The 25,531-nt window shown below is 46.0% G+C and overlaps 1 protein-coding gene across 4 annotated transcripts in view; it reads left to right on the forward strand.

The window, feature by feature from the left end:
• Window positions 1–25,531, forward strand: part of RAD54L2 (RAD54 like 2) — a 95,252-nt gene that overhangs the window by 54,432 nt on the left and 15,289 nt on the right. For all 4 annotated transcript variants that reach the window (XR_006291998.1, XM_037903983.2, XM_037903984.2 and 1 more), the window contains exons 3-15: window positions 10,526–10,724; window positions 12,279–12,418; window positions 14,194–14,328; window positions 14,694–14,929; window positions 16,387–16,569; window positions 16,879–17,012; window positions 18,343–18,539; window positions 19,067–19,409; window positions 20,343–20,520; window positions 21,304–21,555; window positions 23,546–23,664; window positions 23,982–24,100; window positions 25,294–25,393. Coding sequence is in view for 3 of the 4 variants with exons in the window: in XM_037903983.2 (XP_037759911.1) it covers window positions 10,526–10,724; window positions 12,279–12,418; window positions 14,194–14,328; window positions 14,694–14,929; window positions 16,387–16,569; window positions 16,879–17,012; window positions 18,343–18,539; window positions 19,067–19,409; window positions 20,343–20,520; window positions 21,304–21,555; window positions 23,546–23,664; window positions 23,982–24,100; window positions 25,294–25,393 (2,335 nt within the window). In the remaining variant the exon portion in view is untranslated. The remainder of the gene's footprint in view (window positions 1–10,525; window positions 10,725–12,278; window positions 12,419–14,193; window positions 14,329–14,693; window positions 14,930–16,386; window positions 16,570–16,878; window positions 17,013–18,342; window positions 18,540–19,066; window positions 19,410–20,342; window positions 20,521–21,303; window positions 21,556–23,545; window positions 23,665–23,981; window positions 24,101–25,293; window positions 25,394–25,531) is intronic.

The following is a 25,531-nucleotide window of genomic DNA, read 5'->3' on the forward strand; positions in this document are numbered from 1 at the left end:
AAGCTCATGTAAAGAAGACAATGGACTGTTCAGGGTCTGCCTTTAAGTTTCCTATCATGCATAGGCCCGACGTGTGTGGTCCTTGTCTGGAGTGTAAGGAAGCAGTTCAGTGTGTGTCTGACCAGTAAACAGCCTCATGAAATCTTATTAGAATCCATTTTGTTCACCTTATATGCCTTTGATCTGGAAGAGTGACTGTGGAGGCAGGATGAGTAAACCAAATCTGGAAGGGAGGGCATGGATGGGAAGAGGATTACATTCAGAATGACTTGGATAAACTAGGAATATGGAACATATACATGATTTATGTAACCCAATGTAGGGTAATAGAGCTGAAGATAGGGAAGAAATAAGAAGGGAAGGTGGGTTTCAATGGTGATACACTTGAGGTTACAGATTAGAGATGAGAGCAGTTCCTGGTTAGAGTAAGCCCAAGAATTATAAATGGAAAGATCTAGTTGGTGAAAGTTATGAAAGATTAGTCCTGCACAGCATTGTATTACACAGGGACTGGAATTTGAGGCTTGAGCTCTGTCCTAGATTCCAGGCTGTCAGAGCACAGACAACTCTGAGGGTTGAAGGAGCATTTTGCTTGTGTTATCCAGCAGTCCCTATCTGGCTGGTGTGTTCTGGAGCAGTCCCTCTCTAATGGCAAGGATGTTTGCAATGGTACAAGTATTTGGGAAGGATTCATTTAGAGGATCCTCAGGACTTGGGTGTCCTGCATCGTGTGTGTGTGTGTGGTGGAGGAAGGGGGGGGGGGGGGAATAAAATTCTAGGATGCTTCACAAAGTTAAGTTAGAACAGTTTCCCATTCTTATTTATTTGTATTGGCGTAAAGCCCTGATCAGAGATAGAACACTGTGTACTTACTAAATTTTAATAATCCTCATCAGTGGTACTTTATGTTCTGTAGCCACTCATCTATCTCAGGATCTCAAAGTGCCTTGAAAACAATTCAGCCTTACAGTACCCCTGTGAGGTAGGGAATCACCCTTACCCCCATTTAATAGTGGGGAAAAGCTCAGGCACAGAGAGGTTAGGTAACTTGCACAAGATCACACGATGAGTTAGTGGCAGAGCTAGGAATAGAACCCAGATATTCTGACTCTCTCGTTCTGCACAAGTTGGTGCTTCTCTCTCTCTCTCTCAAACGGCTCTTGATTGGTCTAATTCAGGATACTGCTCTTTAGGGGTAGATCAACCAGTATGTGCTGAACACACAGCATTTGTGTTCCCAGTTGTCAGCACTCCATTTTGTCACATGTTTTTGGATCTGGAAGTTTTCCAAATTTTTATGGTACCACCATGTGGTGAAATTTTGTGGTGTTACTGTACACTGTCTGCACCCTGTTTCAGCTGAGTATATCATCATGTAAGGTAAATGACTGACTGTTAATGAAAAAACCAAACCACAAACCCCCTTCTCTCTGATGGCAGCGCTGATTGTAATATCTCCCTCCAGTGAGCCCAGTGCAGGGCCAGTGCTGCTTGTGGGAACACCATTTTCTTTCTGGAACCTATTGAGCCAGTTGTTCCTCTCTTAAATGTTATGGGTCTGGGGTAGATAGTGGTGCCTCCTCTTGACATCATGGCTGCTTCTTCAGGCTTTGACTGATGTGATTCTTCTTATCACTGAACACTTTTGCAGCCCTTTTGTGTTCTGGGTCAGATTGGTTCAATGCTACTGTCTCAGAGTATGCTGAACAGCACCAAGTGAAGTATTTCTAATTAAACAAAGTCCTTAAGAATTCCCCTGACATTATTTTATGGACTGTAGCAGAAAGTGGCAATTGAGTTGAGGTTTGTGGGCTTTTTTTTAATTCTAAATACCATATCAATTTTTTCAGTAAAAATTATGTTTAAGGAAGGAAGCCTAGTCTAGTGGTCTGAGTGTAGGACCAGGGCTAGGAACTCAGGAGTTCTCATCTCAGCTCTGATACTGACTCTGGCTTCAGGGAAGCTACCCAGTTTCATTGCCCCATTTTCCCTATCTGTAAAATAGACATGATATTTACTATTTCACATAGCTATTGCGAGGATCGATTAGTGCTTGTTAAAGCCCTTTGACATAAAATGCTTTGTAAGTGCCAGGTATTATTGTTTCTCCACTCTTCCATTGCCCCATTGCCACCATAAACAATATCAGTGATGGCAAAGGGACACTCACACGCTGAAGGATACTTTGTGAAGGGATTATCTTTCATGCAGCTCTTTAAACACTGATCAAGATTAAATATCCTTTTTTCTAAACAAGCCCTGAATGAGGCTGTGGTGAGGGCTGGGAGCAAAGATTAGCATAAAGGTCTAATTTGCTGTAGTTGCTTTTTTTACCGTTTTTTGGTGGCCTTGGAACCGTGTGGCAGCAATAATCCCCTCTTTATTATCTCTCATTACCCTGAGGCTATCCTAGTATAAAACTAATACCATGACTCCCAACCTCCTGCAGTAAACTAATCCTTATGTAATCACTGAATAAGGCAAAATGCCTGCTCCCCTACCTTTTGTACTCATCCTATTTTCCGAGCCCCTGAAAATTACATGGATCTAAAACAATGATAGTCTCAAGACTTGACCCATCTTGCAGGACACATGAGAAGCCGAGGAATATTTCTGTTCACTGGGGCTGAAATTTTCAACTTGGGTGCCTAAATCCATACTTAAGCACCTAAATGAAAATGGTCTTTTTAGAAAATTTTTAGAGGTTCTGAACTTCCATTGAAATCAGTAGGTGCTCTGTGGAAAATCAGGTCACTTTTATTTTGGTACCTAATTTTTGGCAGCCTAGTTTAAAAAATATATCCTGGGTTATTAGAATATTGGTTAACTGGGCTAAGCAGAAGCGAGGTTTCAGTGCCTTCCTACATACAAAAACAACGAGGAGTCCTTGTGGCACCTTAGAGACTAACAAATTTATTTAGGCACAAACTTTCCTACATACAATTACTGAAGTAGCAGCTTGCTGAAAACTTCTTGGCTCTGGAGACTGAAACATTTCCTGGCTTTATAGTATTGGAGTCATGCAGACATTAATTTGTCTAACAAAATTGGATGTGGAGGAGAATGATCGGAAGGACAAATGTGAGTGAATCACAGATGGATTAATACTAGATGATGGAGGACAGTTCTGGGATTTTGGAGTGTGCCTGAATTCAGGAGTGCCTGAATTGTGTGTGCATGAGAGGGCTGTTCCATTTAATATTTTGAGGGTAGTGGTTATAAAGGTGGATACATTCTAGATATTATAATAGGGATGCTGGATGATAATACCCTGCATTTCTCTGGATCCTTCCATCTGAGGATCTCAAAGCACTATGTGAATATTTAATTGAGCTTTACAACATCCCTGTTAGAGTGATAGTACATCTGTGTCAAAGCTAGACATAGAAAGCAGGTTTCCTAGCAGCTCTCAGTCCTGGGCTCTAGCCATTAGACCATGGTTCTTGGCATAGATTAGGAAGAGGATGTTATTTGAACAGCGGCATGCATTTCAAATTTTGTGTGTTGGGAGTAGTGTTGTCTAGCACCTAGACTAAGAAGGGGGCTGTTATGGGATCGATGTAGTTATACATAGCTTAGACTTGGCTGGAACAGCTACCTGCTTTCCTCCTTCAGCTCGGGGTGTTGATGTTTGTAAGTGTGTTTCATACAAAAGCTTATATAAGTGCTCTTCAGTGTTTATGTAACTCGGATCTCTTTAATGTGTGCAGCAGTGAGGCCTGGCCAGAACAAGAGCGTTTGGATATCTGGGGCCTGGTTCTGCTTGCATAATCCCAGGGGTTAGAAGATCTATTGTTTGTCACCAAAGTTGGCCTTTTGATGTTCCAGTGTGCCTCTGAGTACTCTTGGCCCTTTTCATTCCTTCTCCATTTTTGTGTTGCTTCTTTCGGGCTCCTTTTTTTTTCCTGTTTGATTGGTTCTTTTTACTTGTGAATGATTTTTTCGGGCCAGAAATGAGTTTTCTTGTGTAGCATACATCATCTGCAACTGATGCACTATGAAAACCTCGGAAAAAGAAAGGGATTTTTTTTTTTTTAAACTTCCAAAGTTCTGGGTTCCTTCACACCCTGAAGGAATTTGGAGGTCACTCTCCTTCTCTCCCTTCAAGATTTCCCTTTTCTTTCTTTCACCCCTTAACTGAAGAGTCTTCAGTGGTACCTTCTTCAGAGCCTGTTAACATATTATCCCTCCATTCCAGAGCCAGATGGGGGTCCTGTTATAAAAAGCACCACTGCCTTGTTCCCTCTCTCTGCAGGCCCCAAGGATGCTGCCTTTATACTACAGTGAGTGATCACTTTATAAATATCTAGATAAATGAAAAATGTGTTACCAGAAATGCAAGTGAAACTGTTTGTTATATTCATACGACATACTCTGCCTCTAGTTTTTGAGACCAGTACAAAAGAGAGACCTGGTGTTGTTAACTCCTAGATAAGTCAGCAGTGCTAATGAGGACAGCGGAGTTGATATGTGTGCTGTGTGACAGGCCAGAGGAAGCATCAGTCATCAGAAGGAAAGCTCTGGGGCTGGAGCATGTACAGACTGGAAGATTCACTTTTGTGCCTCAGAGTATAGCCGTGATCGTGCTTCATAGCAAGGTACAAGCTTAGCAGCCTACACTGTGCGCAAATCTGAGGAGTGAGAGTGAGTGGGAATTAGGTTATGTTCCCTCTAACAATTGCTTTTCATACAGTCTTCATTTCTTCAGTGAGGGTAAGGTGTAGGCTATGCTAAGAGAGGCTGCTGTGCTGCCTGCTTTGCAAGGGATCAGAGTTTAGCGTCCCTAGGCAATGGTTACCGAGGACTTTGCCCAGCTGAGGTCAAGATGAAGGATTGCTTGCTGGGAGCAGTAGTCTCTGCAAGTTGCGTCTCTGCAACAAAGACTTTACTATGCACTGCAGACTTCTGAGCTGCATTGGGCTACTCCTACAGGGCGAGAGGATGCCTCACTTGGCTCTTTAGCAAACTTCTCCAGTGGAGTGATATTGAAAGTTGTTTTCTCCAGTCCTCTGTTCAGTCCCCACAAGGCAGGGCTGCTGGAACAGGGGGGAGGGAGGGAAACGGGACAGGGGGCCATGGCCCTCCGACTTTCTGAAAGTGGAGGGGCCTGTTCTGTCCACTTTTTGCCACCTGTCTCACCCCCCCTCTTCCCTCCAGACCCTGACCAGCTGGGGAGCTTGAGCACCTGTGGAGAGCTGCAGACCCTCCATTTGCCTGGGAGAGTAGGGGGAGCAGCCCCTGGCCCATGTCCCTGCCCCCTGGACCTCCCACACAGGGCAGGTGAAGGGTCTGTGGCTCCCCACAGCTGCCTGGGTGGCTCTTACCATGGCCCGGTTGCGGCTTCGAGGCCTGGACCCCCAGCCAGAGCTGGGTCGGGGTAAGAGCTGCGCAGGCAGCTGTGGGGAGCGTGGGTCCCTCCACCTGCCCTGGGTGGGGGATCTGGGGGGTGGGGACATGGGCTGTGGAGGGCAGGCTCTCTGGCTTGGCTGGGGCGGGGCCTCGGGAGGAAGAGGAGGGGCAGGGCCACAGAGGGGGTGGTGGTCCTTCCCCCAACCCCCCTTTTTGGGAAGGCTCTGCTGCCCCTGCCACAAGGTAGACTTGAGTGGGGAAAATAGGAAAGGGGAAGTATAGTGACTGGAAAAGAGCTGAGTACCTGGAGAAGCAAAAAATGCAGGACAGAGAAGAGAATGTGAGTGAGAGAAAGGAGGAAGATAGCAAAAGCTGAGAATGAAATGTAGCGGATCACAGACGTAGGCGAAAGGGCTAACTGTGATGGATACTGGTTGTAGAGCTGGCTGTCTATACAGTATGATGATCTATTCAAGAGGGAGGGGGGAGATTTCTTATATATGCCTCTTGGCCCTGCTAGCTTTCAGCTTTCAAGAATGGTTGTATGTGTGTGCTGGGGTGGGTGGGTGTGTCAGCTTATGTAATGGTTACATAATTAGCTCTTTGTTAGCCTGCTCTGGGTGGGAGGGACCTAAAGCTGCTGAGTTGCTTGAAGGGGCTGAGGCTGATTATTTTAAAATGAGAACGAAGTCTTTTTGCTCTCTAATTAGCTGGCCTGATAAAAACTGCAGAGGTTTTCAAAGACTCTGGACCCTGTGAGCTGGTGGGGACTGTTTTCTTTCTTTCCCTAAGAGACGTGGATTAATTTGTTCGGGCACGTAGAGCCAGGGATTATCATAGAATAATGGAAATGCAGGGCTAGAAGGGACCTCTGGAAGTCATCAAGTCCAGCCCCTTGTGCTCAGTGAGGCAAGACCAAGTAAACCTAGACCATTGCTCTCAGGTGTTCAATCTGTTCTCAAAAACCTCCAGTGATGGGGATTCTGCAGCCTCCCTTGGAAGCCAGTTCCAGCGCTTTATATCTTCATAGTTATTAAGTTTTCCGTCGTATCTAACCAAAATCTCCCGTCCTGCAGATTAACCCCATTTCTACCTGTCCTTCATTCAGTGGACATGAAGAACAATTGATCACCGTCCCCTTTATAATGCCCCTTAATATATTTGAAGACTGTTATCAGGTCCCCCTCAGTCTTCTTTTGTCAAGACTAAACATGCCCAGGAAAAGAATAAAATGGAGTTCCTGAGCACATTGAGCACCTTCACCTGAAGTGTCCTCGAGGCCTACCTGCAGTCTGGCAGTGGTTGCAGCATGGGCTGTGGGTGAACCATGGCTTGGGGAGGCTAGCCCCCAGCCTGGCCCCCCCCTTCTGCCTCAGGCCCCCCCCCTTCTGCCACCCCCAAGCCCAGCACCTCCCAGTACCCTCCAGCCCTGGGTTGCCCGAGTGCCTCCAGCCCCAGAGCACCGGGCAGGTGGCACGCATGCCCGCAACCCCAAAGCGCCGGGCAGGCGGCACATGCCCCCCCCCCCCCCCCCCCAGCCAGAGCACTGGGCTGGGCAGCAGCATGTGGCCTCTTCCCCCCTCCCCCCAGCCCTGGAATGCCAAGCGGGCGCATGGTGCGCAGCCCCTCCCCAGCCCTGGAGCACTGAGCGGCGCACTGCCCCTCCCCAGCGCCAGAGCACCGGGTGGGTGGCGTGCAGACCCTCCTTCCTTCCCCAGCCCCGGGGCGCTGGATGATGCGGCCCCGTCATAGCACTTAGGATCCCCAGTCACAAACTGGGACCTCGTTGTGCCAGATGCTGTACAAACGTGAAACAAAAAGATGGTCCTTGTCCCAAAGGGTTTACAGTCTAGTTGGTTCTAAATACGGTTTGTGTTGACATGCAGCACATTGAATATGTGGTTAGTAACCACAGAAGCTAAACCAGATTCATCCTTGCCAGCTGCCTGGGCTGGCACATGATTTTTGTCCTGTATCCAGGTTGTAACACTGTTGTTTAGCTAGGACCCCCAAACTATGCCAGTGCAGCCAGTTTGGCTGGTGGGCCTTCCTCCAGAACCCTGAGTGAGTAGGATTATCCAGTGGGCAGTGCTGCACGTGTTGCTGGTGGCACTCCCTTGGCTGAGGCAGTATGGAATAACTGCCCAGACTTTCCCAGAGGACACTGGTGGTGTAAACATGGTTAGGCAGCTGTGGATGTGCAAACATGGTTGACAAATTGTTACATTGTGAAAAAAGCTGCTTATTGAAGCTGTGTCAGATTAGCAGTTCAATCGAATGTGTACTCGGAGCAGTGCTGCTGTAACATTCCCTCACTCCCTCTGTCACAAAGAGCAAAAGTGTTACTCGTGCAAGACTGATGGGAGATCAGTGTTTAGCACAAGATTTAAACTGTCTCTACAGTAGGGAATTTAACGGAAATAAATCCCATTGATTCCAATGTCAGCTCAGCTGCACAGGTGTTAGAGCCACTGGGAGTTGTAGCCTAGACAAGATTCCAGTATCATCTGGTGGTTTACGTGTGTGTTAAGCCTACTGAAAAGGCGCTTTATTTAACATAGTGGTAAAAATGCACCCACCCATGGGAACCTTGCTACACGATGGCTCCCACTGGTTCTAATACCACTTCAGCTGAACCGATGAGATTTTTTGATAAAGTCCCTAATGTGGAGAAGACGTTATTGTCCAGATGGGTATATACCATATGTGTTGTCCTCCTGCAGTCCTTATCTTAGGAATAGTATACACAGGGCAAACAACTGGGTTTAACTATTAAATGAAATATGGTTGTGGTTGAACAAGGTTCTAGCTTGACGAGTTATGTTTTGTTTGAACAGGGACAAACCATTTTATCAGAGTTGAATTTCATATTCTTGCTCAGGTAAGAGTGGTTGTTTTCTTTAAATTCTGGGCACAGCTGTTTGTCACCTAATGTGTTAAATATGGTTTGGAGCAAATTCAGAAGAGAGGAAGGAAAATGCATGCAGAAAAGTAAATATACAAAGAGACTGAAAGACAGATAGGGAAATGTACTGGAGACAGCTCCACCCTCCTGCTGTGTAGATTCTGAATTGTGTTTGCCCTGCACTACCCTCTGCTGGTACTCTGCTGGAGAAGAGTCAGTGCAAAGGGAAGAACCAGTGCTGCATCAGTAGTTGCCAGGGGGCAGAAAGAGAGGTGATTCCCTCTCCAAAATGAACATGACTTTGTTCCTCTCTAAGTGTGTCCAGGTCTCAGGGGCTCAGGGTAGGATGGTAGCAGGGATACCAATGGCTTTGTTTGGCTCTGGGAAAGTTACTGGGTTAATGACTCAGCCTGTAGAATGTGGTCACGTTGCTGCTGTTGCTGTTTCCCTTTGCCCTATTTTATCCAATCCTTTGATCTAGTTATATAATTCTGAATCAAGACAAAGCAATGTTAAAGATCTGTGGGTAATGTGACCAAACTGCATCTTTAGCTCAAATGGCAGAGCTCTTTTCTGAGAAGCCCAGGAAACTGGATTCTTTTCTGAGCACTGATTTCTCCCTGTAAATGAATATAATGCATGGTCTGTGAGACTGTTTTGTTTAGGGAGGCATGTTGTAGTAATAGACTCTAAAGACCCACAAGGTTCATAACACTGAGATCAGTTTTTCTGTGTCTACATTTGCAGCAAAACAGTGTTCCCTGTTCAGCACAAGGTCAGCTGTACCTATTGCTGGCACCTGTTGCTGATCACCATTCTTCTGGCATAGACAGGGCTTAATGGTATGGATGTGCATAGAAAACGGCGCATTCTGTGGCCCAGGATGTGTTGTGTTCAGATGTCCTGCATTAATTCTGATTTAGATTGGGGGCAAATGCAAATAGTTATGGGAGATGTCTTAACAGAATCTCTGCTGGGCTGAGCTTGCAGTGCTATTCACTTTGCTCAGCTAGCAAAATACTGTTCTTGGGACCCCAGCTTTGAGGGGGAGAAATTGGTGGCAAGACTAATGTAACTGGTGTGTCAATGTGGCAGCCTCTAGTGGCACCTGTGTGCATGACATGTTACACTGTGGTACCTGTCATTACCGCAGCCATCTCTCCTTTCAGAGGGGACTCCATGAGTTTCCAGAGATGCTGGTATCATTGACATATTGCCAGTTTTCCTCTTTCTTGTCACAGCCTTCCCCCCCCCCCCCCTTATCTATTTCAAAGGCAGACCCTTTCCCAGTCACTGTAGTTCTCCGATTTAACTCTTTGTATAGGAGGAGCAGAGTTGATCCTGAGATGGGGTTGCAGGTTATCCCTCTGCTGTTAAAATTGGACAGCAGTTTTTGTGGAATGCTGGACCATTTTCCTTTTACAAAACTTGTTGGAACTTCCCTCCCAAGTGGAACTCATTGCCAGAAGATGCTGTGAAGGCTAAATGTATAATGGGGTACAAAAAAGAATTAGATAAGTTAATGGAGGATAGGTCCATCAATGGCTATAAGCCAAGGTGGTCAGGGATGCAACCTCCATGCTCTGGGTGTCCCTAAATCTCTGCCTGATGCTGGCACTGGACAATGGGATGGATCACTCGATAATTGTCCTGTTCTGTTCATTCCATCTGAAGTGTCTGGCAGTGGCCACTATCAGAAGACCGGATACTGGGTTAGATGGACCACGGGTCTAGTATGTACCACCTAGTATGGCCATTCTTATGTTCTTATAGCCCTTAGTAGCACGCATCTAATGCACGTTGACTTTTAGCTGCATCTAGACTTGTAGGTTCCCAAATGCAATATAAATGGTTATGGGCTATTTTTAGCTCCCTCTCCTAATCAATACTAATGCTGGCCACTAGAAGGAAGTAAAGTCTCAGGCCAGAAAACGTTGTGCCTGAGTTAGAATCTGTTCACTTTGTTTTCATGTTAGGGCCTAGAGTTTTTTTTTTTTCTCTCTCTGGCTCTGTCTTTAGTGATGCAGCCTCCTCTTTCACAGGAGACAGACACTGGCCTGAGAACTTTAACACTGTATTTAGTAGCATCTTCAGTGCAGAAAGGTCAGTTCATAATTTTGGCCTTCAAAGAAACATACAACCAAATGAACAAGAAGAGGGATGAATGATTCCAGTTGGTCTTTGAGCTCGGTCTGCGGTTAGCAGGTGTATAAAAACTGACTGACAGCATGGGATGGTTGTTTACAATTTGTTCTTGCCCTTTCTTTTCAGACCAGCCCCAGGAAGATGTGTTCAGCAGTGACCATGTTCAGCATGGGGAGGATGGGGAATGGCAACGCTCTACTTCAACTACCTCATCTCAGAGCGAGCGGGCAGAGCGACTCTTGCAGAATCAGCACAAGAGCCTGGCCTCTGAGGACACCAAAAAGAAGAGGGCTCAGAAACCTTCTCACATGAGGAGGAACATAAGGTGGGCAGCAATAGAATTGGGAAGGGCAGAGGGTCCCACAGTCTTAAGGGGGGAAAGTGGAGTCTATTCAGTTGAATTTATATTGCTTCTAGGCTTTTGCCACCAGCTTCGATAGAAAACCAGACAATCTGTTAAAACCAAAGCATATTACTTGGAGGGGGGGGGGGGGGGCAAGTAAACTGTTTGAGATCTCAGAAGATTAACATGTTCAGCTCCAGAGCAGCAAATATATGAAATTAGCAAAATAATTCACATCTAGGTTTTAAAACCAAATACATGAAAATCAGTTCCACCATTACATTCTAATCAATACCTGAGTTCAGGGTGTGTCTCTTCTCTGTTAAAGCTGATGATATTGTAAGTTCCCTAAAATAAATCCTTTCCCTGCACTACTTTAGGTGTTTATTTGCAAGAAAGCTCAGGGCGCAGCCAGTGACTAAAAAGTTGAAAATCAGTTTCTCCTTCATTTTACATTGTAGTAATTTGAGATTTTTTTAGGTCCCCTCCTATATTCTGTAACAGGATGTAGGGCTATAAGAAGTTTGCAATAACATTTATTTACGGGGAACTAGATGGCTCAGAGGAGTCATAATGGAATGTGGAGTCTTACACCAGCTGATGGTGGTTTGATGCCCCTTGTGTGAAAAGAATTAGTGGTCTTGGTCTGGTTCACATGGCAGTTAGTACTAATTAGCCCTCTTGTTGGCAGCCTCAACCCAAGGAACAATAGTTTAGTGGGCCCTGGATACCAAGATATCTCCTTACTCATGGAGGAGGAGGTTCCTACATTTGAGGGCTAGAGTGAATTGGCAGCGCAGGGTGGGGAAGCCTTGGACTGCCACTGATCAGACTGTACCTATATTCTGGATAGAGGAATTCAGTCTTCAGAGCTGCAAATCTCTCACCTTTCACATTAATCTGAAAGGGAAAAAATGGAACCTTCCAAAACTCATGGGATTACCTGTAAAGTGGTGTATTTAAGTTAACCCCTAAGCATATTTGGAATGCAGGTGGTGTCATGGTTCCTGGAAAGAACCAGAAGAACAGGAAAGTGATTTGAAAGTACTTATTTCCTCTTTTGCTATTGAAGACTTTTAGACAGGTGCTTTGTCTCCTAACAGATTTCCCTGGTGCTGTGCCATTGCTGCTGTACGTGGACTCTAATACCATAGAAATAAATAACATACGTATCCTCTGTTGTTCACAGAAAGATCCTTTCTAGTTTACTGCTACTAGGCATCTCAGCATAGACACACGCTTGTCCACTCACCTTTTCCATCCATCCATCCAGCATTTTGCTCCTGTCAAACACCAGCCCTTTCCTCATACAACAGTAGCAGTTGCAGGCAGTTAAAAAAGCGAGCAGCCTTCCCTAAAATTGTAGTTGTCATGCTATGGCTTTTGGCTGTGATGTTCTTAGTCTGTGTAGCTTATGTTCTTTCTAGAGGTTGTCATTCCTCTTGTGGGTCAGCTATGAAACCACCCAAGTTATTTAGGATAGACTGTTTCTTGGTGTAATGAAATAATATTTTCTGTGTCTGCCCATGTGCTCAGAAAGCTGCTGCGGGAGGATCAGCTTGAGGCTGTGACAAAAGCAGCCCAGCTGGAAGAGTTGGAGAGAAGGAAACGGCTGGAGCAGCAGCGAAAGGACTATCCGGCAGCCATCCCCACTGTACCGCTAGAGTTCTTTCCAGGTAAGCAGAGAGGGGCATTCACTAAAGCAAGTTTTAAGGATAGCAGCTGAAGAGGAGTAGAAAGTGGTATTCTCCCCAGCCCAGGGGTGGGCAAACTACAGCCCATGGTCTGCATGCAGCCCATCAGACCTTTTAATCTGGCCCTCGAGCTCTCGCTGGGGAGCAGGGTTGGGGGCTTGCCCCACTCCTGCACTTCAGCCAGGGAGCGGGGTCGGTGGGCTTGCCCTGCTCCAGGTGTGCCATGGCTCCACGCAGCTCCCGGGAAGCAGCCGGCGTGTCCCCTCTCCGGCTCCTGCACATAGGGGCAGACAGGAGGCTCCACACGCTGCTCCCAGCCCAACTGCTGGCTCTGCAACTCCCATTGGCCGGGAACCGCGGCCTATGGGAGCTGCAGGGGCGGCGCATGCAAACGGGGCAGATTGCAGAGCTGCCTGGCCGCACCGCCGCATAGGAGCCAGAAGGGCGACATGCCGCTTCTTCCGGGAGTTGCGTGAGGTGAGCGCTGCCCGGAGCCTACACCCTTGACCTCCTCCCACACCCCAACCCCCTGTCCCAGTCCTGATCCCCTTCCCGCCCTCGGTCCCAGCCCAGAGCACCCTCCTGCACCCCAAATCCCTCATCCCCAGCCACATCCCAGAGCCTGCACACCCAGCCGGAACCCTCAACCCCCCAGCCCAGAGCCCCCTCTTGCATGCACCCTGAGCCCCTCATTTCCGGCCCCACCCTGGAACCCGCACTCCCAGTCCAGAGCCCGTACCCCTTCCCACACCCCAATCCCTTGCCTCAGCCTGAAGTCCCTTCCCATACTCGGAACCCCTCTGCTCCACCCACAGCCCGCTCCTGCACCCCAAGCCCTTCATCCCTGCCCGCACCTCCAGCCAGAGCCCTCACCCCCCTCAACCCCCAATTTTATGAACATTCATGGCCCGCCATACAATTTTCATACCCAGATGTGGCCCTTAGGCCAAAAAGTTTTCCCACCCCTGCCCTAGCCCCACACTCAAACCAAAGTCTGTGTTTTGGCATGTCAAAACCAAACATCACTCTGAGTATTTGGTGCAAATGTTCACACTTCTTTCTTCCTTGTTTTGACCAGCAGTGAAATAATTGACAATGTAGACATTTAAATTAGAACAGCTAGGCTTCAGAGTCAACATCGATTGAAACGAATGAGGCAGTTCACACCTCTCAGAGCTATTTTTCCAGGCTGTCTGCAGACCCATGGAGACAACATTGTATTAGTTACTCTCTTCACATTTTAAAAATATTTTTCACAAACATAAAGACCTAAGAGTAACCACAAGATTGCAGTGCCGGGAAACGGTGACCACAAGTTGGCCCCGTTTAGCCCCTCAGCACTTGTGCTTTCTCTCAGGAAGTAGTGCAAAGTAAGGAAAAGGGAACTTTTTCCCCCTTGTTGTAAGGCACTGCATGGTTAAAAGATTATCCTGTTTTTCTCAGCTTTTGGAACAAAATGGGCTTTGGAGTCTCAGTGAGACTCCACACATGGCTTGTAATGGGGAGCTTCCCAACCATGAGTACCTTGTTTAGAGAGAATCATTGAGCACATTGAGGTGGGGGAAAAGGAGATGAAATGACCCGCTAATGACCTGAGACATAGCGGTAGGTTAAACAGCAAGAGCTGATTATAGAAAATCCCAGGACTAATTGACTGGAGCAAGTGTAGAAGGGAATGTTGACTTAACTTCGAACAGTTTTGTATCTTTCCTGATTATTATTAGTATTGCTAACTATTGTTTACTATTTTTGTGTAGAAGAAATAGTTTTAAGAACAGCAGAGGCCACTCAGCTTCCTCCTCAGGTCCTAGCTGAGGAAGTGATCTGCTTGGATAGCACCAGCAGTGGCAGTGAAGATGACACGAAAGGCATACTACATAGCATTAAAGATGGTAAGACTCACAACCAACCTATCACACATCCGTGTATCTCCCAAACGGTCCCACTTACGCAGTTTCATCCAGCCAGATCTCCCACAAAGCTGTCTATCTTCAGATGTTATGTATCTAAAGTTTTTTTTAAATAAATGTAGTGCTGATTCTGGTAGTCCCACTACCAAATTGTCCTTAATTAACCTTTCCAAAATGAGGCGAAGCACCTTGGGCCAAGCATTGGCTACAAACTGTATTTGAATATTCAGATCTGCATTTGAAATTGGTATTTTTGAGTCCTTTGCTGAAAATTAACAGAATCTGACTCCTGTCTACAAGTCCAGTGAAAAGTTAACGCCCCCTCCCCCCCTCTGGCTCTTTCACAGAAGTGATCGAATTGAGTTCAGGAGAGGATGAGGCCCTCCAGATCGTAGACAGCAGCGACTCTGCCAACGAGGGGGAAGATGGGGATGGTACTGAAGAGAGCAGTGGCTCTCATGTGAATGATGCCTTAAATCAGTCGGATTCTCTGGGGCAGGTCATTGTCAACATCAACCATCCACCCAATGAAGAGGACATTTTCCTGGCTCCACAGCTTGCACGGGCAGTAAAGCCTCACCAGGTACAGGAAGTTGAGGCTCAGAACACACAAGGACTTCAGCAAAACCTCCTACTTATCCCAGGAGCTGAAATCCATGCTGTTGATGTCATGTGGGTTGATGGTTTGCTATAGTGATGTTATTGGCAGAGCTGCCACCCTGAAGATTGTGGCCAGAATTTGTGGCAGTGCCCAATGCAGACAGTTAAATGATGGAGAGAAATTAAAGGAGATCCTGAGCCCCATATTTCTTTGACTATTGTTATCTGATAAGCAGGCTCTTGACGTCTTAGTCCTAGAGCCTGTGCTGTTATGTTGTCAAAATATGTAGAAATACGAATATTTTCATAAAAAGAAAAGGAGTACTTGTGGCACCTTAGAGACTAACCAATTTATTTGAGCATAAGCTTTCGCGAGCTACCACTCACTTCTTCGGATGCATTCAGTGGAAAATACAGTGGGGAGATTTATGTACACAGAGAACATGAAACAATGGATGTTCTCATACACACTGTAAGGAGAGTGATCACTTAAGATGAGCTAATACCAGCAGGAGAACGGGGTGGGGGGGGGGAGAGAAAAAAACCTTTTGTAGTGATAGTCAAGGTGGGCCATTTCCAGCAGTTGACAAGAACGTCTGAGGAACAGTGGGGGGGATAACCATGGGGAAATAGTTTTCCTTTGTGTAATGACCCATCCACTCCCAGTCTCTATTCAAGCCTAAGTTAGTTATTCTCCCCCGCCCCCCCCCCCCGCACTGTTCCTCAGACGTTCTTGTCAACTGCTGGAAATGGCCCACCTTGATTATCACTACAAAAGGTTTTCTTCCCCGTCCTTCCCCCTCCTCCCCCCTCCCTCCCCCCCCGGCTCTCCTGCTGGTATTAGCTCATCTTAAGTGATCACTCTCCTTACAGTGTGTATGATAACACCCATTATTTCATGTTCTCTGTGTATATAAATCTCCCCACTATATTTTCCACTGAATGTATCCGATGAAGTGAGCTGTAGCTCACGAAAGCTTATGCTCAAATAAATTTGTTAGTCTCTAAGGTGCCACAAGTACTCCTTTTCTTTTTGCGAACACAGACTAACACGGCTGCTACTCTGAAACCTAGAGTAGAGTGATGCCTGGAAAAGTTTCAAAACCAGATATTATGACATTGTATTGATAGAGATTTTTCCCCTCTACCTCATGCTTGGATGAGCATTATTTCATCAAATTATTTAAGAACAAAAAACCAACCCAAAGACTGTAGGCTCTGCACAAGCATAAGAATGATCAGGACCATCTTTTCAGAAAGTTTTTTATAAGGAATTCTATTGAGTCCTTGTAGCTGAAAATACTGCAACGAATCTCTAATTTCCCCTTGTGTATTTATCTGCCATATAAACTCATACAGTGTATACGTCAATCTGTAGCTACATCTCCATTTTGTTGTTTTCCACTACTTCTTTTGCAACTCTTCCATTATTTTCTCTAGATTGGTGGGATCCGGTTCCTGTATGATAACCTGGTGGAATCCCTGGAGAGATTTAAAAGCAGCAGTGGGTTTGGGTGTATCTTGGCCCATAGCATGGGGCTGGGCAAGACCATCCAGGTCATCTCTTTCTTGGATGTACTTTTCCGGCACACGGAGGCAAAGACTGTCCTTGCCATTGTACCTGTAAGTAGCCCGTGTGAAGCGGTGTCAGGTCCACCATTTAGGACTTGCTTTTTTTATTGTTGTGGGGAAGAGGATGGATTGGTCCTTCATACCTTAGAGAGAGCCCTCAGGTACCCTCACTCCCATTTTCACTGCTTTCATTCCCTCCATCCTTGAGATTGTGTATGATGGCCCTTTCTTTCTAGCTGAGGACAGCTGGATGTGATTCCCAGGTCCCATTTAGCTTTGAGTTCTAAATGCTGGGTGACTGAATTTTGTGGTCTGAGGACTACTTTCTCAGTCCTTTGGGTGCCTTTTTTTCCTCCCCAGGTAAACACTCTCCAGAACTGGCTGGCAGAATTCAACATGTGGCTTCCCGCACCTGAAAACCTCCCTGCTGACTATAACCCAAAAGAAATTCAGCCACGCTTCTTCAAAGTCCATATCCTGAATGATGAACACAAGTAGGTGCCATGAATGCCCCTCCTGAGCCATTAATCTGCTTCTCATGGAGTTGTATTATCAGTGTCTCTGTACCACTGCTGCAGTCTGTTTATTTGATCTGATTCCATGCCCTGTCCTTTCAGTTTCTCTCCCTCTGTATGTCTGCAGTATATGTTCTTGTGTGAGGATTTCGGTACATCGAAAAGGTGCATCTTTTAACGAGGGGTTAGATTTCTCTCATTCCTTATTTATACTCTCTTTCATCATGGTTGTCAACTCACCTCCACTTTTCCCTTCGTGCATTGAGATGGGAAAATTCAAATGCCAGATCTTGTGCTATGTATGGATTGGCCAGTGGGGAGTGCATTGTTTTGTCTGTGGTGGGTACTTTCCTCCACCCTTCAGAGACCAGCCATGTGATTTCTCAGCCCATATGCATGATTGCTATTGAATCTTATATTTGGCTTTTCTGGGAATTTTCACTTTCCTCTCTGATTCTTTCTTGCAGACATTTTAACTTTTACTCAGTTTTGCTGTGCCTGAGGGCTTCTAAATGAGTTAGCATTCCTACACCGAAGGGAGAGATTATGTAAGGCAGAGTATTGTCCTTTTCATCTTACACAGTGTGTATTCTTGGCTGCTGCAGCGCTGCTTGACTCTTTGTCATGTTGTCTCGTGCAATCTGGTGAGATTTATATTCATCTCAGGGCACTCGTAGTTCATCTGGCATTTACACACACTTGGCCACTGAGGTCCTCACCTCACGAGAGGAATATACTTCCTAGTCAATTGATATTATGTAGAGCCTCTTATGTGCATCTCATATTGGATTGGGGATTACCGTGCTCTGGTGTATGGGAAAGGTGGAGTGGACCGCTTCATATCTGAGCCTGTCCTTAATATTGGTGGGAGGGAAAGAAAATAATTCGGCTAACTCTCAGATTGATGGATAGGTGTGTGCTGTAAGTAGTAGAGTAAGACAGCCACGTACATCAGAACCTTATGCAAACGTGTGCTTTGGAGAGGTCTCTTTCCTAACACTTCCCATAAGAGGATTCCATTGCTCTGTGAAATCTGATTTAGGTTCATATACAGCAAACTTCTTCATGCATCCACTAACATCCTATAATGGTTCACCTTTCTCTGCCATGTTACCCTCAGTATGCTGGAAGCTTCTCCCAGATCTTCATGTAAAAGGGCTTCATTGCGCTTGTCTGCTGGTTTGGTCTGGTGCCAGCATATGTTTTAAGTCATTTGAAAAGGTCCTTTCCTTTAGCAGGCATCCGTTTCAGCAAGTTCAGGTGTATTCAAGGAAGAGGTCTCATTTTTTGTGCATTTGGGTTTTTTTAGGACAACGGCTGCCCGTGCAAAGGTGGTGACTGACTGGGTGACGGATGGCGGGGTGCTGCTGATGGGCTATGAGATGTACCGTCTCCTCTCACTGAAGAAGTCCTTTGCTACTGGCAGGAAGAAGAAAACAAAGAAACAAACTGGCCCTGTCATTATCGACTTAGATGAGGAGGACCGGCAGCAAGAGCTTCTGAAAGGTGGGAGGCGAGTCTTGCTAGGAAATACCATCCTGTCTACAGAATTGCAGCTGGGAGATTCTACTAATGCCGGCTGGCTCCATGGGCAAGTGGTCACTTGGCAGCAGAGAATAGTTAGTTTATTGTACATAGGCACCAACATCAGAGGTGGTTATCTTTAACACAGTCACTATATTTGCTAACAGCTTATTCGTGTGTAGCTTCTGTTGGTGAGAGAGAGAAGCTTTTGAGTTCACACAGAGCTCTTCCTCAGTCTCTATCCCACTTTCCAATATCCTTCAGGTCTGAAGAAGAGCTCTGTGTAAGCTTTCAAGGTTGTCTCTCTCACCAACAGAAGCTGGGCTAGCAAAAGATATTACCTCACCCACCTTGTCTCTCTCATATCCTGGGACCAACACAGCTGCAATAACACTGCAGACAACTAGTACTTTTTTTTCAACTTTTATAATTACTCATTTTTCCTTCTGTAGAGCTATGTGAAGCAGGAACATCAGCTGACCAAGTAACTCAATGTTCCTTTCCCTCAGGGATCGAGAAGGCTTTATCCCGCCCTGGCCCGGATGTAGTTATCTGTGATGAGGGACACCGGATAAAGAACTGCCATGCCAGCACATCTCAGGCCCTGAAGAACATCCGCTCCAGGCGACGGGTGGTACTGACGGGCTACCCGCTCCAGAACAACCTGATTGAGTACTGGTGCATGGTAGACTTCGTCCGTCCTGACTTCTTGGGTACTCGGCAGGAGTTCAGCAACATGTTTGAACGCCCCATCCTGAACGGGCAGTGTATTGACAGTACGCCGCAGGACGTCCGTCTCATGAGGTACCGCAGTCATGTCCTGCATAGTCTGCTGGAGGGGTTTGTGCAAAGGTGAGTCCACGTCAAGTGTTCAGTAATGTAGTCTGTGCAGTCAGCTCCTTGATCATAGTTTAGCCACATCGATTGAGGAGTGTATTCATTACAGCGATTCCTGTTGTCTTCCTGAGCTTGATTTTTACCCTGGATTCCTTGTTGTCCCTTAGGGAGATTGTAGACATATAGGAGAAATCTTAGAGGGAACCCCAGAGTTAGCACCTGCATGTTTCTCTCAAAAGCACTTTGTCTAATTTAGCCTGTCAGTTAAGAAGTGATCTTTGGGGCCTTCTCCCTGACTTAGTGGCAGGTGTAACATTACAGTACCCTGCCAGTACCGTCCTGTGGGACTGGTAGAGGGGAGCACGTGCAGATGGAGGGCAGCACAGTGCTCCCTAACTTCCTTTAGAAGGATTAGTAGGTGATTGGTAGATGCATTTCTGTATCATCTTCCATCCAAGGATCTGAAAGCATTTTACAACCCCCAAACAATGTAAGCATCACAGTACTCTTACGGAGGAGAGGAGGGACTAGAAATCCTCCCCATTTTACAGATGAGGACCCAGAGGCACAGAAGGAGTAAGTGACATGGCCTGAGCAAGTCATTGGCAAAGACAGAAATAGACACCAGGTCTCTTAATTTCCAGTGCAGTGTTTTGGCCACAAGTGGATCCTTCCTGATTTAGCACCACGGTTAGCAAGACCTTCATCCCCTTTCTAAACATTATCCTGGGGTATTATAATGTTTGCTGTTTTGGTAATAGAGCATACTGTACTTTTTATTTGGCTTCAGTCGTAATGTCTTCTGAGTGTCCTGCAACAGAAACACTCACAACTAGAGTTCCTTCTCTTTGCTGTCATCAGATATCTTACCCTGAAGGCAGCCCCTGAGATGCTAGCCCTGAATGTTCTTTCTCTCTTCTGATCTTCCTTTCTTGATTGCTTCTGTAGGAGAGGCCATAACGTACTAAAGGCTCAGCTTCCCTATAAAGAAGAACATGTCATCCTGGTACGTCTGTCAAAAATCCAACGGGCTCTCTACACAGAGTTCATGAACCGGTTCCGGGATGCAGGCAACAGTGGCTGGCTGGGATTGAACCCGCTCAAGGCTTTCTGCGTCTGCTGTAAGGTGGGTATTGGCAAGAGAGTAGCTTCTCCTGCAGTATACAGGGAAAGGGTAGGAGTCTATGTCCAAATATTGGCAAGAAGAATGATGTAGATATAGTATAAGTGCAGTATCTTGGTGCATCTTAAGCATTAGTGTGCATGTTCCTGTGCATGATGTAATGTGGTGTCCTGATAGTATCATTATTCCCACATTAAAGATGGGGAACTGAGTCACAGAGTGTTTAATTGACCTGCCCAAATTCATGCAAAAAGTCTGTGGCAGAGCCAGGAACTGAACCCAGCTGATCCAAGTCCCAGCCTTTAACCGCAAGAAAATCCTTCATTTCCCAGAGTGTGTGCCTTGTGTGTGTTCATTCATCAGTCACCAAACAGAGGAGCTTTAAGATAATTAAAATTGGTAACATGTCTTGGCTGAAACAGTGTATACCTTGTGCTGTGACAGAATCACACTTTCCTTTTTACTTGTTGACTGGAATCTGCCTAGCTTCTATAGCAGGCAAAGTTTCAGCGTGTCCACGCAAGTCAACTACAGAGGACTTCGGACTAAACAGGCAGAGTCCCTGGCATTAAATATTCTAATGCGGTGAGATCTGCTTAATTTGTGGCACTTTACAAACTCCCTTTCAGCTGAATTTGGAGGGGAATAATTAGATTAACAAATCGCTGGTGCGTTTCTGCAGGGGCATTAGCATTTGACTGCATGTGAGGTGCTGTAAATCCACAAGTGCCTTGGTTGGGTTTGTGCTAGTGCAGTGTTACCTTTTGCCTTTTCTTCATCTCTCAGATCTGGAATCACCCAGATGTGCTGTATGAAGCACTGCAAAAAGAGAATCTGGCAAATGAGCAGGACCTGGATGTGGATGACCTTGGCACAGCTGGAACTAATTCTCGCTGTCAGCCACAGGGAATAAAAGTCAAAACAGAGACTAATGCTTTGGCATCACCAGTTGGAGAAGCTACCAACAGCAAGTTCCTTCAAGGCATTGGCTTCAACCCCTTTCAGGAGAGAGCAAATCAAGTCGTTACTTATGAGTGGGTGAGTACCAACCTCAGAGCAAGGAGTCTCATGGCTTTTTTTTTTTTTTTTTTTTTTTTTTCAACAAACATGGGCTGAATGCTTAATTGGTCAAAGGCCCATGACCCTTTTGTCGGGGCAGTGTGCTGGTTATAAATTGGGGAACAGCAGTGGAAAAAACTCTTGTATAGCAGGGATCCTGCTTTTAGTTCTGAGACTTTCTCACCTGCCACAACGTGCTTTGGAAGATAGGATTATAATTCAAAATGATCTGTACAAACTGGAGAAGTGGTCTGAAGTAAGTAGGATGATATTCAATAAGGACAAAGTACTCCATTTAGGAAGGAGCTATCAGTTGCACACATACAAAGTGGTAAATGACTGCTGAGGAAGGAATAGTGCAGAAAGGGATCTAGGGGTCATAGTGGACCACAAGCTAAATATGAGTCAACAGTGTAACACTGTTGCAAAAAAAGTGAACGTCATTCTGGGATGTATTAGCAGGAGTGTTGTAAGCAAGACACGAGAAGTAATTCTTCGGCTCTACTCTGCACTGATTAGGCCTCAGCTGGAGTATTGTGTGCAGTTCCGGGCACCACATTTCAGGAAAGATGTGGACAAATTGGAGAAAATCCAGAGAAGAGCAACAAAAATGATTAAAAGGCTAGAAAATGTGACCTATGAGGGAAGATTGAAAAAATTGGGCTTGTTTAGTCTGGAAAAGAGAAGACTGAGAGGGGACATAACAGTTTTCAAGTACATAAAAGGTTGTTACAAGGAGGAGGGAGAAAAATTGTTATCCGTAACCTCTGAGGCTAGGACAAGAAGCAATGGGCTTAAATTGCAGCAAGGGAGGTTAAGCTTGGACATTTAGGAAAAACTTCCTAACTGCCAGGGTGGTTAAACAGTGGAATAAATTGCCTAGGGAAGCTGTGGAATCTCCATCATTGGAGATTTTTAAGAGCAGGTTAGACAAACACCTGTCAGGGATGGTCTAGATAATACTTAATCCTGCCTGGAGTGCAGGGGACTGGACTAGATGACCTCTCGAGGTCCCTTCCAGTCCTATGAGTCTATGGTAGCTGCTACGAAGCTTTGTCTTGCTCTCTGTCTTGATCAGTGCATATAAAAGGCTACTAATGGGAATTATGAGACCACTGTACAGCTGGCACTGTGCTTTACACCTTGTTTTCATCAGACCCGGATGGTGCAGTGTCTGTGTTTTTTCACCAGCATAGCTGAGATCAGAACTTGAATGAGAGTGAGATGGCTGAAACGTAAGCAGAATAAGGCAATGGTGATGCTAGTTGAGTATCTTGAGGATATAGCAGAAGTGATTCCTGTTCCTGTACTCAAGACTTTTTGTCCACTTATTGTCCAAGAAATCTGCAGTTTGAAACTCCTGGATCCTCTGTGGCTTTGGGACTCAGAGGTGGCCAAAACCACCCCTTTCATCTGGACCTGGCTGGATGCTTGAGGCCTCTCTTCTTAGATCCAGACTGTGCCACAGTAATTTATTCCTCTGTCACCTTGAGACTGAATTGTTGAAACGTGCTCCACAAGGGGCTACCTTTGAAGATCATTTGGAAGCTACAGCTGGCAGAATGCGTCAGCTGGATTCCACTGGCTGTCTTCACCTTTTATACTAGTTCTCCAGCAGTTGCACTGGTTTTCTGTTCACTTTCAGATGCAATTCAGGGCATTGACTTTGTAGATCAAAGTCCTATAAGGGCACATGGAGACTGCTGTTTCCTGTGAATTGCCACAGCAGTTTTCACGCTCAAGCTAACAGTCCCCAGACTTAAATGACAGGGTGATGGCCAGTTATTCTCAGTATGGGGATGTGTGTGTCTGGAACTTGGGAGGGCTATGTGGAGATTTGGCTCTTTGTATAGGGTCACATTGGGTTTATTACATTTTGTTCATGAGCCTGAAGCCTCTTATGGAAAGTACGTTTTATGGAACTAACTGAGTACCTCCCCATGTAACCAAGGCTCTTGTTTCTGGGTAGGCCAAGGACATCCTGTGTGATTACCAGACGGGAGTTTTGGAGAACTCACCCAAGATGGTGTTACTGTTCCACCTGATTGAGGAAAGTGTGAAGCACGGAGACAAGATTTTGGTCTTCAGGTAAGAGGAAGTATCAATGGCTGCTCCTCTGAGCCCTGAGCAGTGGTGTGTTTTGAGATTAGACAGTAGTAGAATGAGACTGATGGTGTTTCCCCTATGACTGCTGCCCACTGCTATGCAGTGTTATTTGGTCTTTCCCCATTGTTTGGTTTAATCTTTTTTGTTGTCCATTGGTTTTGTAATCTCTTCATCCGTATAGCTGTCAGTGGTAAGGGAGTGTCCCGTGGCACCCTCAGACTGCTAGCAGGGGAAGATGGAGTTTGCTGTTCTAGTTACACTGTTAGGGGCTTTCCTGAGCAGAGACCTTGTTTTTGCAGCCAGAGTCTGTCCACATTGTCTGTCATTGAGGAGTTCTTGGCCAAGAGACCAATGCCCAATCCTCCAGGCTCAGATGTGCAAGGCATTCATAACTGGGTCCGAAATCTCAACTATTACAGTGAGTACAGACAGTCCTCCTTCCTTCATCTGGGACCCTATTTGATCCTCTGCGGCTGGGCTAACCTCTTGATGTTGCAACGGTTTCCTCCGGTTTCTCGCCACACTTACCTGTGCTTTTCCATGGGCGTGCAGATCTGTTTTCTTCCTTAGCCATTTTCAGATTGATTTGTTTGAGTTGTCTTGGGTGCATGTTTTTAGTTTTGATCAGGACTGACTGATAATTTCCCAGTTCCCCCTTTTCTTTTTAATGGCTCTCTGACTAGCTTAAGTATCACTTCTTAAAACTTTTAAAAAAATCTTCATTCTTCCTTTGCACCACTTGGGCACTTTCTAATTCTAGAATCTTTACTGCTTGTTTTGGTGATCGTGAGTTTTCCCTCCTGTTCTAGTCTTTGTCCCCTTCAGTAGCTGACTTTTGTGCCAGGACAGCAGGAGTGTTTAGGGTAGCTGGATGGACATGGTGTCCCTGGGAGCTCCTGGCAAGCATGCTAGGTGTCTATAAACTGCTCTAATTCCTCTTTTGACTCAAGGTGTGGGTGGCAGCATCTCTTCATCATGAGTGAGTTCTACCCATGATCACAAGCATGCTCTGTCCATCTGCACTCTTTTTTTCTCCTATTCCTCTGCATATGCTCATGTTGGGTCCAGTGGGGTTTTGCCAGCGGCTTGCGTTGTTTTTGTGCTATCCCAGCTCAGTGGTCGTATTGGATCTATTTTATGCTGGTGCCTGTTACCAATACTGGTATTTCAGGCTTTTGTGACTGGTACTGCAGACTTCTTACCTGAATGATGAGCCTCTGTGTAGGATCCCAGTGCACTAGAACTGCTCATCTTTGGTTTAGCTGTATGCATTGTAGCCCACTGTGGAACTTGGGCTATGCTAGACTCCTGTTTTATACTCATGTGATATTGCAGCTAGATACAGCCCGAGCTCCCTGGCTGACTACACTGTGTATGTTTGACTGGGGGGATGTGGGGATTGGCTGGGACAGCTGAGGGCTTGTTGTAGTAAGCTGGTTCAATTGCCTGAAATGGCTCGGAAGCGTTTCCCTAGCTGGATCTGTATGGAGTCTGCAGGGTAATGGCATTCTTCACAGTGCAGGTATTCTAAGAGCCAGACGGGAACTGTTTCGTTTTGATGGATCCCACAATACAAAGGGTTTTTAAACACCTCTCTGATTTTCTTACCAGGACTGGATGGCAGCACTTCTGCCTCAGAAAGGGAACGATTGATTAACCAGTTCAATGACCCCAGCAACAGCTCTGTTTGGCTCTTCCTTTTGTCCACACGGTGAGTTGGCCACCTGCCTGGAACGGAGGGGTGAGGTGGGGTGAAAGAGTGGGTTTCATTGATGTGATGGAGGCTGTTCAGACAACAGAATCTATTGCACTTGCTCTGTTTGCAAGATTTGGCTTAAGACCATACAGG

The sequence above is a fragment of the Chelonia mydas genome, chromosome 7 (assembly GCF_015237465.2).
Source record: "Chelonia mydas isolate rCheMyd1 chromosome 7, rCheMyd1.pri.v2, whole genome shotgun sequence".
In the NCBI taxonomy this organism is placed as follows: domain Eukaryota; kingdom Metazoa; phylum Chordata; order Testudines; family Cheloniidae; genus Chelonia; species Chelonia mydas.